This window comes from Porites lutea, chromosome 9, assembly GCF_958299795.1.
Source record: "Porites lutea chromosome 9, jaPorLute2.1, whole genome shotgun sequence".
NCBI lineage: Eukaryota > Metazoa > Cnidaria > Anthozoa > Scleractinia > Poritidae > Porites > Porites lutea.
This window is the reverse complement of record NC_133209.1, coordinates 31479006-31496408: the sequence shown is the minus strand read 5'-3', so window position 1 is coordinate 31496408 and position 17403 is coordinate 31479006. Positions and strand designations below refer to the sequence as shown.

The following is a 17403-nucleotide window of genomic DNA, read 5'->3' as shown; positions in this document are numbered from 1 at the left end:
TGATCAGCTGTTAAGCATCAAAGAATTTGGCAGTCACGAGAGGAATCTTTGGACTGTCTGTTGCAAAAAAAATCTGTAAGACCCTATAAAAACAAAGTCGAGTATGAAGTACATGCCAAATACTGCTATAATAACTGCAAGAGCTCTGTAAAGAAAATGAAAGAAGGACTGTTTAAAAGTCTTATCGCTAGCTTACAGCTGACCTACAAGCTGTTTGTTTTCCTGTTTTAGAAATTGTATTTTCTTCACAAACTAAACCGACAACTAAACTAACCTTTCCAAAGAAGGCAGCCCAGTGTGCAGGGGTCCACTTTAAGTAATGGTCTTGCTCATTTAGGGAGCGAAAAACTGCAAGTCTGTCTCCTTGAACGGTTAAGTAAGTTAGACTAAGCATGTCTCCGTCCCTACAAGCTCTGTGAATAGGAGGAAGAGGATGCTCAGACCAGGCACAACGTAAAATACACTCATTAAGCTGCTGCTTCGTTTGAAAACCACACTCAGATCCCATGGTTAATCCAAAATGGGTCCGAAAAAAGAATAGATAATACTTCAAGAGTCAAAGATGAAACCAAAATAAAACATCCCCAGTAATTTTACACTACAAACAATAAAAATCCCGCCGAAAAGAGTCACCCACAGACCATGCGGTAGCTTGTCACTCAATCTTTTTTCTATTGACCAATCAGAAAGCGAGAATTTTTCAGCCGCTCGAAAACGAACCAATCAGAGAAACGGAATGAAAGAAAGCCATTTGAAATTTGCAATTCTCGTCATCCGGGATTTTGTGGTTATTATCAGTACTTCCTGTCATAAATTTTGTATATCCGTTCTGCTTGAAGAGGGAGATTTCAAACTATCTTGCGGTTCAATTGAAAGCTTAAAAGCTCAGTTTTTTTGACAAAAGGAGCCATGAGCAGCACTGACAACCAAGTTGGTATTACAGATTCAACTCACATATCAACAAAGTAAGTTGTCTTTTGCTTACTTTTCACGCGTTTTCCCGAGCAGACAAAATTTTTAACAGTTCTTTGTCGACGGTTGTTTTGACATTTTACGTTCGCTTACTTTCTTCTGCGTGTTAAAACAGTAGAAATCAAACCGTATTTCATTCGATAAACATCATTATTCTTTAGTTCAAATGAACCGTGTTTATTTAAACCGATCATATGTTCCGCTTCCCTAGTTTTCCTTAGCTTCTCGCTCGAGTTGGTGTCATGAATAAAGTTTCCCGTGTAAAATTTATTCAATTTTCGCTTTGTTGTACATGTGTCGTCTTGAACTGCCATTAATGTAGCCGTTTGTAAGCCTTTTGAAATCTGAAGGCATTTGAACAAATTTTCCTCTGAGTATTTCAAACGTATTTACAATGACGGTTATTTATTTACGCGAATCAATCTTGCCGCGTTTTTCGTCTACACGCTGGTTTCATCATGACACAAATTCAATGGATGGCTTTGTGTTACGGGCACAAATATAATTTTTCGCATTGCCAGACGTAAACATTACGCTTCATTCCACAATTTCAAAGCGCTTTGGAACTTTTATCTTTGCAAGCTTATTTGAGAGTTTTTCGTCGTTGCAATACTGTGCTCTGTTACATCGAAGAATAATACAGCTTGAATTGTTAATTAGGGCCGTTCCAAGATGTCATACATAATTTACGGCTCGAAGCCAAATTTCCCTTAGTTTTATGCGTCATTTGCTTCATTTTGCGAAGAATCGAGATAGTTCTCCATAATCTGTTCATCGTGTATATGAGTGTTTTTTATTATTATTATTTTCTGATCACTAGCAAATATTAACATCTTAAATAAGCAGAATCAATATATAATCGCCGAAGTACAATGTAGTTTAAAAAGAACGTCAAGGAACAATATATTCTTTAACAGGCTTCCTTTAGCTTTCATTTATGTCGTAATGTTTTGTCAATCACTACCTGGTTTGAGTCTAAGATATGATTTAAGTTAAACTGCTTTTGATTCACAACTTAAAATGTACACGACATACACTTTCTTGATTTTGCAGTGATAATTAATGAAATTTCATTGCGAGCATTTTGAAGTATTTGTTTGTTCCAATCTTTTTTACAAATAAGTGTTAAAAGGCATGCTTCTTGACGCCTGCTTTCTTTGCCAACACACTGGTGAAGTAGAATGCATGAGAGTGTGAAGTGTTTGTTATGAATGTGATGCGTTGAAAGTGCTCCTGTTATTACTTCTGATAAAATCTCTTTTATACAATTAAATGTTAAATTTTTGATATAATATATTAGATTTGTTATACTACTACATGAGAAATTTCTGAAATTTGATTGGCTTAGAGGAGTGGTATTTCAAAAATTACAAATTACAAAACCTTTTGCAGGTAGTAGTATAGTATAAACAAATAATAGCATGATTTGTGCGTGATATTTGGCATAAATACCACTCGTGATATTTTAAAATTGTCTCAAATTTCACTCACCTAACGGTTCGTGAAATTATTTATAACAGTTTTGATTAAATATGCCACCTATACCAATGGTTATATCATGATACGGCATTAATGTTTTGCTAGTGTAGCTAGTGAGGTTTGAGTGCGAGGCTAGCTTTTGTGTAATTAACATTCCCTAGTGTCTTAAAATTGCATTTGTTTCGACCTCAGCAATATACTATTACCTATACCAATGGTTATATCATGGTACGGAATTAATGTTTTGCTAGTGGAGCTAGTGAGGTTTAGTGCAAGGCTAGCTTTTGAGTAATTAAAATTCCTTAGTGTCTTAAAATTGCATTTGTTTTGACCTCTGCAACAGACAAAACAATTTATATTGCTTCTCTGGCAGTGTTTGTGACAGGAAGGCTTAAATATTACAAATAATGTGAGCTGTAACTAAAGAGGAAATGTCTTCTTAAAATATGTTACATTAGCAATATCAAAGCTGACATTGTGGAAGAGAGATATGTATGTGATCTACATGTATGTATCTATTTTCTGAACTACAATGCAGTTAGAGGAATTTTTCTAGAGTGCTCAACTTTTCAGAAGCAATAATGTAATAGTTCCAGGCTTCAGAGGCTATACATGGCTTTATTGCTACAGCTGAGCTCTGTTTTGTATGGCATAAAGGGAACCACACTCATCAGGCAATTTTAGCGAGATACATGAGATCTACATGTGTATTCAAGTCCCCGTGGATTAAATTTTTACAATGACTTTTTCACATTGTTTTGTGATCTTTACATTGTCCAGCTGAAAGTAAGCTACCTTGCTCACTTTCTTCTAGCATTTAATTGCAACTATGTCTCGGGTTAATTTTAGTCTTTGTTCTAATTTTATTTTTATTCAATTGGTTATGGCAGTTACTGTTTATGATAATGAGAAGCTACAAATAAAACCAAGGACATGATTAAACAAGTGCAAGTACAAATAATATTGTTGGCCATTTCCATTTTTGTTTGTGAACCTCTGCCATATCCTGAGAAAACAGCTGACATTTTATGACCCTACCACTGGTTTCCCTGCAAAATGAAGTCTCAGGAACCAGTGCAGAAATTCCATATTGATGACGTGTCATTACACAGATCTGGGTAGTGTTTCTAAATGGTTTAAGGAAAGTATCAACCAATCAGGAGCACTACCCACATCACAGTAGTGACACATCATCAGTATGGAATTTCTGCGGTCAGATGTCATTTCGTGGGGAAACCAAGGGTGGTGTCGCAAAATGGCAGCTGTTTTCTTAGGCTACCTCTGCCAAAGCTTTAAAAGTTCCAGATTGCAGTTCCTTAAGGTCTTTACATGATGTTTCAGATACCAGCACATGAAATTGCACCTAATTAGGTTGCCACTGTGACCAAATTTTTCACTTTGGTGAATAAATCCTTAAAATAAGTAGCCAACTTGGCTAGTAGAATACTTCACTACACTTTGCCTAAGGGTCCTGTAAATTGCCAAAGACATGTGAGAGTACTCTGTAGCAGTGATCACAGGGCTTAAAAACTTTGTCGTTCAGTTTGTTTTCAAGAAAAGATACAGCACGTTCCTGATCTACTAGACGCAATTTGAATTAAAGTAGCATGTAACGTTATGTATGACCCTTTCTAAAGTCACGAAACGCCATCTTGGATTAAAATAGCCCTTTACGAAGGCCTTTGTCCCAATTCAAAAGTCACTGGTGATTTGTCAGTTTAAGCTATAAGTGGCTAATTTCTTCCTATTGCACGATAAAGAACAGATATCGCAGTTAATTAATAACAAATAAGCCTTAGAAGAATGACATTAATTGCAAGAACACATTTTTCTCACTTTCAGTGAAAAAAATCGACATTCACCTGTTAAATAAACCTTGTACGAGAGTAGGTATTGCGTCCAGTAAACTGGGGCTGGGGCAGGATAAAAAGACTGTTGGATATAAAAGCAATTTATCCTCACTTTGAAAGGAGGTCTTCACAACTTAAATTGCTAAAATTTAATCAAATCTATTCAATTCTTTGATTAAAAATGAAAAACATTTCATAAACTCCATAAATACATGTATGGGGTCTATCTTGTAAATGGACAGAGTTTTAAAAATATGGCTTTCAAACAGTGGCAACCAACTTATTGTAATTGGCAACTACTCTAAATTATTTCGACATCCAGTTACTGGAGAAAAAAAGTTAATTTCATGCCCTGTATACATGAGTGTTTGCTTAGTATTTATCTTTTATTTAATTGTGTTATTTGCTTTAATTTGTTGATGTAAGAAAGCACTTGATTTAGTGAGCCTTCTAAGCATCAGATTCAAGAAAAAAACTTTTGATCCCTCATATTACTTTTCAAAGATGCAGGGTTTTCATTAAGACCCAGCACCTACTAGAGCTTTGATGGGTATGCAGTTGTGAATCACAGCATGCAATTTTGCCTTATTATTAGTTAAAGGCTTAGTGCATTAAGCATGTTATTGTTTTAAACCCTGTTTGAGTTTCTGCATTCTTAACTTGCTTTTGTGATTCAGCAAAATGTGCATTCAGGCTACCTTGAAATGAACATCAAAGGGACAAAACCTAGTGTCGGTTGTACAGTGGTGTCTTTATGAAAGAGGTAGAAACTGTATGAAATTTGGTGTCCATAAGGAGCGGTTCAACTACAGTAAAATCTGTCTTCATCTCCTTTAGTCACTATAGTTCAGAGTCATGGGAAAATGCAATTAACTACTGCAAACTGAAAAATTATTTTTCAGAGTGCTAGCACCACCTGGTGGAAAAACATCAATAAGTTTGTTTGGAAATGATGGAAGCACTCCCTCAGGGCCTGTAAGGAAAGAAGTTAACCGCTGTCAAGCTGAGCGCAATAAATCAAATGTTTTTGCCTCTGATGCAACTGCTTCTGCCGTGACTCCAAAACACCACGCAGAAAGCCAACAAAGACGGCAACACTCCTCTGTATTTGGTGATTCACAGCCTGCCCCGAAACCATCCTTCGAACCAGAGCCGCGGAAACCTCACAACGTTAATCCACATCAGGAGGCACGACAAAAATCACAAGTCTTTAAGGAACCAACAGAATCTAAGCCCCCTCCACCAAGAAAGAGGGAGGATATCATCAGCGGTAAGGGTGGAAGCAATGAGGAAAGAAGTCACACTTCTGTCAAAGTTCATGCTCCCCCTGGCGGAGCATCACAAATATCTTTTGGTTGAGCTCTTTGTCAGATGAGAAACTGGTTTTTTTTTTTAACTTCTGTCCTAACATTGATAATTACATTTTAGTAGACAACTGTCTTGTATGACTTTCTCCTTTTCTTGACGCTGGACCTGGATTTTACAACTGAATTTCTTGAAAACGTAGTAGCCTCTTTTTCATTGTTAAGCTTGGTCTCCTCCCATCTAGTAATGGCTGCAGAGCAAGGGTAATATTAGTGATCTCAAGAAAATTCACTTAGGTGTGTAACACTGGCCATATTTAACAGAAAAAAAAATCACATTTGTACAGTTACATCTGCAACTTTTACTGAGCAGACTTGAAGTTTACAGTTGTAAGTAGCATCCAGTGGGTCTAAAATCCATGGTATGTCATGATACCTCATGCTCGAATGCTTCCTTTAAAACACATCCTTAAGGTTACTGGATATACTTAGGCATGCTGTAGAAAATTCAGAAAATAAACAATAATAATAAGCATTTTCTGAGAAATATAAAGTCCTTGACAAGTTATTTTCAAGGAAACTAACTTCCCTCTAAATTTGACATTTCCTTTAAGCTTTAGCTTTTAAGATGTCTCCTTTGCACAAAGAAAAATTATTTCAAAGAGGCAGCTTTTAGGAAAATATCAATCTGCAGTGTTCACTACTAAGTGATAGTGTGAACTTATTTTGTATACCCCTACCCCCCCCCCCCCTCAAAAAAAAAAAATTGAAAAAGAAAGAAATCAAAACTTGAATGAAATTGTCATTAATCTGAAGGTATCCAGTAACCTCAAGAGAGTATTAACCATGTAATCACTTAATCTAACTACTTAATACAGCGTGCAAAGAAAGTAGTGTCCGATAGCCCTCGGCTGGTGGATTTTGCGATTGGGCTAGTCAATTCTTTTTTTAACTTGCCCGGTGGGCAAGTGATGTTTTTTGAGGAATTCAAATAACAGAAGAACTCTGAAATCTATTCTGCTCGTCATAAAGCTTTTGGGGCTAGTTGAAATGATGTCTGGGCTGGTAAATGCTAGCTTCAGCTTGCCCAAATGACAAGCAGTAAGAATGATTTTCTTTGCACCCTGTTAATATATAACTATCTCAGTTTCATATCATTACAACATAACTGTACTTAGCAAGAAAAAATGTCACCATTTCATAATAATGACATTTTTACTTATTCAGTGTGGTTAGTTTATGCAAGAACAGCAATTAACCAATTATTTTCCATTGGCTGTATTTTCTGGGTGTGTGATGATGATTCCAATAATATTAATCTCCACACAAAATGTTTGTAACACTTGTTATTGGTTTTTGCTCTGCTTGAAGATTTTTGGCAGGAAAGCTTTTAATTTAGAATACTCTGTTTTTGCCAGACTACATGACTTTTGCAAAAGTTGAGGTTATTTTGACGACAATACTTTGATTTTAGAAGATAATCAAGGTGTACATGTCCCCTGTCAGAAGTCACCTTTGTGTGTTTTGTGAATAGTCATTTAACTCCAGGCTTTTTAATAAATTATTTTTAGTACCCAATGATGTTATTGATAAAAAGTGTTGTGACACTGTTGACTACAACTTAGTGTTTAGAAACTCTTTAGTGACCTTGTTGGAACTTGCTCGACTTTAAAGAAAAACAACTTTACTGCAGAAATCCCACAAGATGGCACTCAAAGTTTTCCATCTTTATGGTACACATCCTACCCCCAAAACAAGAGCTGACACCATTTTACTGCTCTCCATAGTTTCTTGCCTCTCATAGTCACAGATATAACTAATTTTTGTTCTTTGAGTGATGATAAAAACATTTTAACCTTTCAAGCTCAAATAAGCTAAGATCAGAGGTTAAACTGTTTTTAACTATGAATGATTTAAATGATTATAAAACTTTTAATGTTAGTAATGTCATTTTCCTCAAGTGCAGGAATCTGCATTTCCTTGGTTCATTGCTGGGATAGTGAAGTGAAATGGAAACTGGACATCATAGGAAATGTTCTAGTCCTAGCATGTATAAACAAAGAAACATGGGGCATATGGGTGTTGGCACATTAAGCCGTCAAAAACAATTTTCCAACAAACTATTAGATATGTTAATCTTAGGCTGTTTGCTGTGAGTTAACATTTTGCATTATAACTGAACAGATAGGTACTTTTCTTGTGTGAGGTGTTATTTGTAAGTATATAAGAAATATAATAATCATAATATCAGCAGCTTGTAATAAAGTATGGGTACTCATTCTGTTGAACATTTTATTTGTTTGTTGTATGCACTAGATTATCTTAAAGCAAAAAAGTTGACACTCTTCAAAAAGAGGTTTCTTACCACACTGAAGTTATCAGATCTGTAATGGCAAACATTTTCATCTACTTGTTAGTTTAATAGACGTGGGTTTGGCTCATTGTTCTGATGAAACATGGAAATATTAAGAATCTTTCTGTCTGTTCTCAGCTGTTCAATGAAACACCAAGGGACTTACAGAGTCATAGACACACTAAGAAACTAAGAAACACTTCATGAAATTTTTATATAATTTGCTTACCAGCAATACATTCCTACCAGTTCTCCTCAAAAAGATTTTCTTTTCATAACGTGTCAGTAATCTTCTCTCTTTTTCAAAAGCATAAGATCAGACATAGCCCATCCAAGTACCTACAGAAGCAAACTTTTTCACTTCAAACAATTTTTTTTGTTCATTTGAGGAAGTGAACTTCTTTAATAATTTACTGGCTACTCTACCCAGCAGCCTGCAGAACAGGCCTGGCATTTGTGACCGAGATAACCTGGAAACAAATTAGTTTGTAAGTTACAAGAGCATTATGGGATCGTGGTTTGCTTAGTATCCGCGCCATGTTTTCAAGCCATCGATGTCTGGAAATTTTGAGAGAATGTGTTGTACGTGATGAATTTTTTCACCTTTGTATAAATTTGCCTACAAAATGAATCTTCGACGTCTTTTCCAGGACTTCAATCCAAGGTAGAATACAAACAACACTTGAATTTTAAATATAACCTCTTGTAATCGTGGGATTTTTTTTTGTCATTTCAGTAAATTCCTTCTTTTTTTCACTCTCTTCCTCTTTTCGATATTACTGGCCTTGCGTTTGGATGAAACTATCACGTGGAGTTATTGGGCGGTTTTTACACCCATCTGGATCTGGAAAATCATGGTGTTCACCGGCGCTTTCACAGGAATTTACATTTGGATTCGACATCCAGAGTACAGGTAAAAGTCAGTCGTAGATATCACAGATGGGCAATGGGGTAAAACTGATGTAATTTTGTAAAAACAAAAAGGAAAAATTTGCTCAGAAAACTGAATAATTAGCAATTGCTTGACACAAAAGTTGAACGTTATTTTTAAGACTAAATATTTCTTCTGGATTGATCAGGTGCAGTCCATCTGAACTCTCGAGCTCTACATCTTTAATAATCATTGACATTAACTGAAATTTTTCTCCGCTTCTGATTGGTTCAAATCCCCCTGCCAATTTTTCATAAGCTACCCCATCTGAGATGTGATAATTCAAAATTATATGTGACTCCAGTGTTGAGATGAATCATAGGCCAACACAATGATTCTTTCACAAAGACCTTTTGACTTGAAAGGAATAGTAATTATTTTCTCCCAAAGGCTTCTTAAGATAAAAAGTGTTGACTTGGTGCATTGTTTACATTCTTCTGCTTACCACAACTTGCCACTACTACCAATTACGTGAAACTACTTTCAGAACAAATCTAAATCTCCTATTTCAAGGTGGCCACTAACAAATGTGTGCATATCAGCAGCAATGAAGATGTTCACTGCTGCAGCTTTACATGAAATGCGACTTTGTTTACCCATAATCCCTGCTGAAGGTTCCTCCATGTCACTCTGTAATTGAGAAATCTTGTCGCTTTTCCCCAGTTCTGACTACTTTTCCCAGCTTCGGGTTCAGAATCGCAAGATTTTTGCCTTTCGGAGGTTGGCAAGTCTGTCCGAGGGTGATAAGAAGTCCCCATTTGAAAAATTCTGGAAATTTCTGGGGAAAGGGTGGTCATCAAAGATCCCCCTGGAAAGGAAAACCCTGGGGGGGGGGGGGGGGGTGGGGAGTGCATATAAAAGAGTCTTCCGTGGGGGAGGGGGGGTATGGATATTTTCTGGAGTCACACAATAATAATGAAAATTATTTTACAGCTCATTTGTAGAAAATGCATCTTGAAACTTAAAACTCCCCCAGGATTAATTATAACAGATATCAGTAGATAAACCTTATAATAATGTATACTTTACAGTCGATTTGTTTCTTTTGTATTGTTGTTTTAGGGGAGAAGGAGAAAGTCATGTTGATTTCAAAGCAATGATTATCTGCCTTGCTTTACATCTTCTGCTTCTAATGTTTGAAATTTTTGTGTGCATCAACTTGGGAGGAGGACAACAGTTTCCTTGGAGGCTCATGTTTATGCCTTTGTATGTTCTGTCATCATTGTCAATCATTGCTTGTATCTGGGGATTCAGACATGACAGATCAGTTGAGGTTTGTTCTTCCAGCAAAATGCAAAAGTTATTACATTAAATGTGTATTTGGCCAAGCCTGTTTGGTCAAGATGGCTTGGCATTGGCCAAGCCAAGTTTTTTTTTTAGGCTTTTATTGACCAAGATGAAGTCACGGTCAATAAAAATGCAAAATAGAACAAGGCCAACATCAGTGATTTTTTTACAAATAGTTATAATGGTGAGTTCTTGTGAACAAAACTCTTTATTACAGTTTACTGAAATTAAAATATAGTCCTTCTAAATATTTAAAGCACAAAAAAGACTAATGTAAATATGCATCTTTAAACAACAGCCACAGAAATCACACGAACAGGATATTCTACCAAAAAATCTTCAAATTGATCAATCATTCTTTGCATCCTATGGGATGCATACCATGAATTATTTTGCCTCTTTGGGGATTTTTATACGTCCTGGACGGACGGACGGAGACAGACTGAGGTAACAAAATTAATGCAATGGCCAGCCATCTTGACCAAATAAACTTAATTTGTCATATTATGGTCAAAGTAAAGATTGTGTTCTGTTTCCAAAATGATTATGACATCTTTTCAGGGCATATTATTCATTGTGGTGTTTTTATGATAGACATGTTTCTGTATCTTTTGTTTCACAATGGTCACTTATTCAAATTTGGCACTATCCGGTGGGTTACCTTTAACCCTGCTTTGAACAACCTGGCCCTGGTCTCTATTAGGCAATGGGGTTGATTTACTGAGCGGGACTAACACTGTCTTGTTCTGCTTTTCTCCACAGCTGGAGACAGTGTTTTCTGTGAATGTTCTTCAATTCATTTTTCTTTCTTTAAAGTTGGATAGAGTCATTTACTGGTCATGGGTGGTAAGTACACATGTACGTTAGATGAACATATTACTCTAAAACATCTAAAACAGTCAACTAGGCTGGGTTCATGCTCTGCCTATTTCCAACTTTAGCAACCATACAGTCAACTGTACTTTTTTTGTCAGGACTACTTAGGCCATGCCTGCCGAAGTTGTCTGTTTTCTATTGCATTACTGACACATTTTTTGAGTGATAAAAAAAATCCTTCAGTCATGCCAGGTCAAGTATACCCCCATAAATGCCATTAATATATGAACTGATAATTTGAAAAATGAATCTGTGAGTCAATTTATATTAATTACCACAACCAGTATCAAGCTGAAATCTGCATTCCTGCTTGCAGTAAATTTTTCACGATAACCTCTCTGTATTCAGTCAGATTGAAAAATCTTTTGATGTATAAAATTTCTTTGAAGACATTTCCATCAAATTCAAGAAAACTGGGCTGGTAGAAATTTCCTAACTACCTCACGTTTGAATACCCTAGCGTGCTCATTATGCATGCAGGACTGCGGAAGCGAATCTGAAATCTGCAACTATTGACGGATTCAGCTTATGAATAATAAATTCGGTCAAACACCACAGAAAATAAGATGCAATTTAGTAACATGTTTTGGAAAGCAACGAAAAGTCCCAAGTTGTTCCCTGAAATAAATTTATTCACCATACTAGTATAATTCTAAGGCATATTTCAGCAGCCATATCTAAAACTGGTACAGAAAAGGGTACAAAGTCCATCAAATTTACAGTTAGGCTGGCCACAGTACTGGAGCATGTGCGTTAGACCCATAAAAGAGTGCAAAATATTATGGTGATAATGCATTGGAGAGATTTAGGGTCGTGTTTATGGCACCCAGTAAACATGAGGATCAAGTTAAGAAATTTTCAAAGTAGGAAAAGAGCAGATAAAAACAGCTCAAAACAATTTTTATGGATAGAACTGGTGTGAATCTACCGATTTCTATGTAGTCATAATGAACAACAAAGGGAAAACTTGGTCACATTCTACAAACTCACATCTGCTGTTTGCTGTAAACATGACTCTAAATCTTTCTATTTTTCAAAACTTATCTTTCTGCAGGTGGTTTTTGTACCAATGTGGATTGTTCTCTCCTTGCTTTGCCTGTTAGTATTATACTACATTATTTGGTCCATCATATTCGTACGGACAGCAGAAGTTCTTCCAGCACAACGCAGAGGACATGTCATGGTAGCAGTAGCGTCAGTTCTTCTTGTCATTCCTCTCCTTACATTTCAGGTGATTTAATTTTTTTTATCAGCAGGCGAACCTCCATGTGTGACCACTTCTTGTAAGCTACCCTCTACCACGAATCAAAACACCTACCTCAGTAGCCAAAACAACAAAATTTTTCCAGTGAAATCACTACAGTTGAAAATTTTCATAAATGCCACCTCTCAAAGTAACCACAACCACTTTTCTTGGATATCGGCTTCAGAATTTTCCATTGTTTTTATCCTCCTGTAAGTGACCTCTTATAAGGCATGGTTTGATCTCCTATTGTTATATGTGTTACACTACTAAGAAAGTAGAGTAGAGGCAACCTGAAACTACATGTATACAATATATCATAACTTACAAAATGCATGTAATGAATTCTCTCCCAAAATGTAGATGTGTCCAGGTCTCTTCTAGGAAGAGACGGCCTGTGGGTCAATTCTCATGAGCAATCACTGAACCTTTGCATTTTGGGTGGTCGCTTACGGGAGGTTTGACTGTTTTTATTGATTGATTGATTGATTGATTATTTTTCATTTTACTCATCTAAACCAAAGGATGCCTAGGCCATTGAACAACAACATCGTAACAAAACATAGAATTCTAACTTCTCAAAGTTTCCAGAAAATCTGGTTGGAAAGCAAATGGTACCTGACTTTTTTATTTGTTCCAGAGGAAAATTTTTCGGGAGCAACAGAACATCTAAAATTAAGGTAGTCCTGTTTTTCCAGATGGAATGTTCCAGGTGGAAATTCAAGTTGCATTTCTTCAAGCCATCAATGAAACTAGTTTCAAGCTTTTGCAGTGGTTTTTCGGTTTAAAAATGGAACTGATTTGTGCAAATATAATTGGTAAATGCAATTCTGAGATGAAATTTACCAGAGTCCTGAATTTTACTGGCCATTTACCCAATCCATGAACCAACTGGTTTGCCCATGTAAATGATAAACAACCAGAGTTTTCTAGTAATGACAGATTACTGTTTTGTTTACAGATTATCCTTTGTAACAGACTTGATGGCATTACACAGTACAAGTTTGTAGGAGTTGTAGCACCTCTTCAGATATCCCTGCTTAGTTTACTTGCAACATCTTTCTACCACAAAGGGGGCAACCACTGTAAGTTTGCCATAATATTTTCTTTTAGTTGATAGGCAGAATAAGATATGTATCAGAGCTGTCATTAAGGGCCTTATCCACTAACACCTGTTAAGGCTGAGCTCACTTGTTGTTACAGGTGATCAATTAAGTAAAAAGCCAAAGGTGGCAGTGTAAATTTTTGTGAGATGTTTTCAGCATGAATCTTCATTTGCTACAGCTGCTTCAAAACTTGATGACAGCCCTGTCTATTAAATCCCATTTACTATTTTTTCTAGTATTCTTTCTTATCTTAAGAGGCCAGGTTCCAAATGAAGGGGGGGTGGGTACAGTGTATGCTGTCACTTTGCTGGTCATTTCTAAGGCTGCCTGTCACCTGGTAGGTTAGAGACAATGTCGATTTTGGCTTGGACGAATTAACGTTGCTGTCGGTAATAAGCACAAATTTTTGTGATACTCAATTAATAATTGGAATTTACAGCAGATGTAGCACTTGGAAAGAATTGATTTAAATATTCTAGGAAATAACAGAAGAGAGTTTGTTATTTTGCTCCTTAAACAGCCAAAATGCAAAAGTGAACTGATGTCACTTTCACTTCTTAACAAATCTTAATTGTCTCTGTCACATTTTTTTCCTCCTTTTCTGTCAATTTGTCAGTGCTTTCTGAGAGGATTGTTAACATTTTTCAGGGCCATGTTGCCTGTTGCTTCTACCCCTTGAAAAGCCTTACTTCAAAGCTTAGGCATTTTTTTTTAATTTGGTGACTAAACTGTACTAGGATAAAGGTCAAAGGTCATGGACTAAATTGCAACACATTAATGTTTTAAAATACAACATTTGTGTGGAGAGGTAGTGGGAAATGTACCAATAAAAACTTCTACATTATTTGGTATTATCCATATTAATGCAATTCTTTTTTTAATATACAAAAATGTTCCAGCTCTTGAAAGTTCAATATGCATCTTGCAATAGGGAGCTTTATAAGCAAAAACGACAGTGACGGCAGTGAGAATGGCAAAAAAAAGCAATGTTCAGGTTTAAAGTATAACAACAACTTTTCTTCGCCAAAAGAAAAAATAATTAACAAACAAACAGAAAGAATGTTGGCAGGGACACCGCCACAGCTGTGGCCAATTGCAGCGTACATTTCTTTGCCATTGCTGCACAGCAAGTACAACGTGAAACATCCGGATCACTTTACCTTTCTGGGAAACTGCCCCTTACCCCACCCCTAAGCCAACATTTTGCCTTAAGTGAGAAGTAAGTGTTAATGTTGGCTTAGGGGAAGGGTAGGTGGGCAGTTTCCCAGAAAGGTAAAATGACCCAAACGTCCTTGCTAGTTTCACTCAGTTTTACTCACTCAAAGTTTGTCTTTCACAGGGTGGTTCGGAATAAGAAAGGACTTTTGTGATTTTCTCCTTGGAACATGTCCCTTTCTACAAGAGTATGGCAACATTTCATGTAAATTTTCAGAAAGTATCTTCTTAAGGCCACCTCCTGAGGAAACAGCAGTTGAACCACAGCGCAAGCCTGTAATGCATGAGTACCCAGCCAAATGTGTTGTGCCAGTGGTGTCTATTGAAATGCCTGACTAGTGGAAGAAAATACCATCATTAATAATATTGTGAAAGAACATGTTTTGGATACATGACATTGGCAACAAAAAACTGACACCGTTATACAGAACAATGGAGACAGGACTGTATGAACTATGTGCACTTTTCTGTCATACTTCTAAAGAACAGAGTTTGGCAATCCATCAACCAGTCAAAGTTTTACATAATGGAAGAGGCCCTCAAAAGATTAAGCAAGAAAGAGACTTTGCAAAGGAGAAAGGTGATTTTATTCACACTTCCTCTTGTGATTGGAGAAGGAGTGAAGGACTATAATATTATATGGTCCAATGCATAGGAGGAGTTCAGTTGCTCAAAAAACTTCATCTTTTCAACTTAAAGTTCACTGCTTTTTAACCAGGGGTCAATTAAATAAACTTTTACAAGTGTAAGTTACAAGTTCAGATTCTAAAACAATGGCCAGTGCTCTTGTAGATTACAGTGTCCACTTCTAAAGGTTTCATTAATTGAACCCAGTATGATAAAACCATGAAGGATGTGATTAACTCTGACCCAAGAACTCAGGGCACCCACTAAAGTAAGAACTGACGGGTCAGAAAATGAAATTGGTTTTTCTACAGAGTTTTCTCTAGAAAACCTATCACTGCTGTTCCAAATAATGGTCAGTACCATCAGTGAAGGTGTTCTGCATTATTATTGTTCATCCTTCTAAAGAAGCATTGACCCGCTAGACACTCGTGATTTATATTTTGCACAAATTAAAGGAACAGTCAATTCACATGAGCATTAGTAATTTGTAAATCTGTGATTGAAGCAAACCACATGGGTAGGACTAATTTCTTTTAGGCTTCCTTCACTTAGTTCCCAACTCATTCTTGTAGCTCTGTTACAAACAAGGTGTTTCTTATAAAAGTGGGGTATTTATACAAGTTTTGTCTTGACAGGATAGCAACATATTTATTGGGAAAAAAGTGTACAATGCTTGTTTTATTTACCATGTCACTTCTGTTCTGATTACTGTTTCTGGTAAATACAAAAACCATGTACACTTAATATGTTTCAGTAACATTGACTTGTACCTTAACTAGTTACTATGATGTGATATCCCTATATCCTATTGACTGGCTTTTTTCTGATAACAAAATTTCAATAACTTTCAGAACATATTTCTGGTGTTCTGAGATTTTGTGGCCAGAAAACAGTAATAATTGTACTTGTCAATCAAGAGTGGTAGAGACAGGGCTTGAAAATCACCTTGAATTCAGTATTGTCCTTCAAACAAGCCGTTCTCATAAATGTTGCTTGCCACAGTTTATTGAATGTGTCGTAGATTACATCTAAGGCCCCATTTATTTGGAGAAAAGTTTCCCTTGGAATGAGGATCACCCTCCCAGCTGAGTCAACTTTAGCGAGCGTTTATATGAGAAAAGAGTTAATCCCTAATTGCCCAAGCCAAGAGCTGACAACAGCGCTCATGCATACAATATTACTCTAATTCTCTCATCTTGACCGGGTTGGCCAAAAAATTTACATGGAGAAAAGTTGGCCCAGTTCTAGGATGGTGACCCTACCACTGAAAAAGCCGAGCCCCTTTTTGTTTCTTGTGTAAACAGTTTGTTAAGTATCATTAGAAATGCATCAAATTGAAAAGTTGGCTTCCCCAGAGTAGCTTAGGTACGCAAATGACAAAATTTCTCCATATAATTGGGGGCCTTAGTTAGAAGACCATTGATTTTTGTGATTTTTGTCTGGTCCTTGACTATTGAGCCAGTGAACATGAGAAGTTACTTGTTGAAGAGGGAAATCTAGTTACCACAGATGACTGGACATAACTTTTTTTAGCCCTCGGAGGGTTCTAAAAATTAATGTGAAGTCATTACAAACATACAAATTACACATATGCAGTAAAGATTTTGAAAATACAGTAGAACCCTGGTAACTCGCACTCTAAGGGAAAACAAAAAACAGTTCGAGCTAGTGGGGAATTCTAATTATTGGGGTAAATTTCAGTGAAAAGTTTGATCAAGGGAAGTAATAGAAATTTTGTTCAAGTTAGTGGGGAATTCGAGCTCTCCGAGATCGAGTTATCAAGGTTCTACTGTACCCTGTACTTAAAAACAAATATTATTGTAAACGAAAAAGCCTACATTTTGTTTAACACTAATAGTCATTATCCTCTAAAATTTAATATAAATGTACATATATAAGAATGCATGCTTACAGTTTAGATCATGATTGTAAATATTATTTCATTACAATGTTTCATTAATTTTGCTCTTATAAGATTGTTAAATTATCAAAAAGAGTATTTTTTTTTTTGCAATACTTTCTTAACAAAGTTATCTAATAAACAAACTTTGAGGATGTTTGAGAAAGTTTCAGCCATTTTACTTGCCATCTTTTTAAGGGGACTTAAAACGGTATATTTTTTGTAAAATTTAATGTAGTCGAAAAACCAATTGTGTGACC

At 36.2% G+C, this 17403-nt stretch overlaps 3 protein-coding genes across 3 annotated transcripts in view; 2 read left to right on the top strand and 1 right to left on the bottom strand.

Moving 5' to 3' along the window:
• Positions 1-623, bottom strand: part of LOC140947652 (ankyrin repeat domain-containing protein 10-like) — a 9512-nt gene extending 8889 nt beyond the window's left edge. The window contains exon 1 of the mRNA XM_073396814.1: positions 275-623. Within this exon, the coding sequence (XP_073252915.1) occupies positions 275-508 (234 nt within the window). The 5' untranslated portion in view covers positions 509-623. The remainder of the gene's footprint in view (positions 1-274) is intronic.
• Positions 624-803: 180 nt separating this feature from the next.
• Positions 804-7883, top strand: LOC140947538 (uncharacterized). The gene is made up of 2 exons (XM_073396671.1): positions 804-965; positions 5204-7883. The coding sequence occupies exons 1-2, from the start codon at positions 910-912 to the stop codon at positions 5658-5660; spliced, it is 513 nt and encodes a 170-aa protein (XP_073252772.1). The 5' UTR covers positions 804-909; the 3' UTR covers positions 5661-7883.
• A 607-nt stretch (positions 7884-8490) lies between these two features.
• LOC140948185 (transmembrane protein 185A-like) lies at positions 8491-15836 on the top strand. The gene is made up of 7 exons (XM_073397408.1): positions 8491-8622; positions 8695-8871; positions 9952-10162; positions 10939-11022; positions 12107-12283; positions 13257-13380; positions 14741-15836. The coding sequence occupies exons 1-7, from the start codon at positions 8585-8587 to the stop codon at positions 14953-14955; spliced, it is 1026 nt and encodes a 341-aa protein (XP_073253509.1). The 5' UTR covers positions 8491-8584; the 3' UTR covers positions 14956-15836.
• The last annotated feature ends 1567 nt before the right edge of the window (positions 15837-17403 follow it).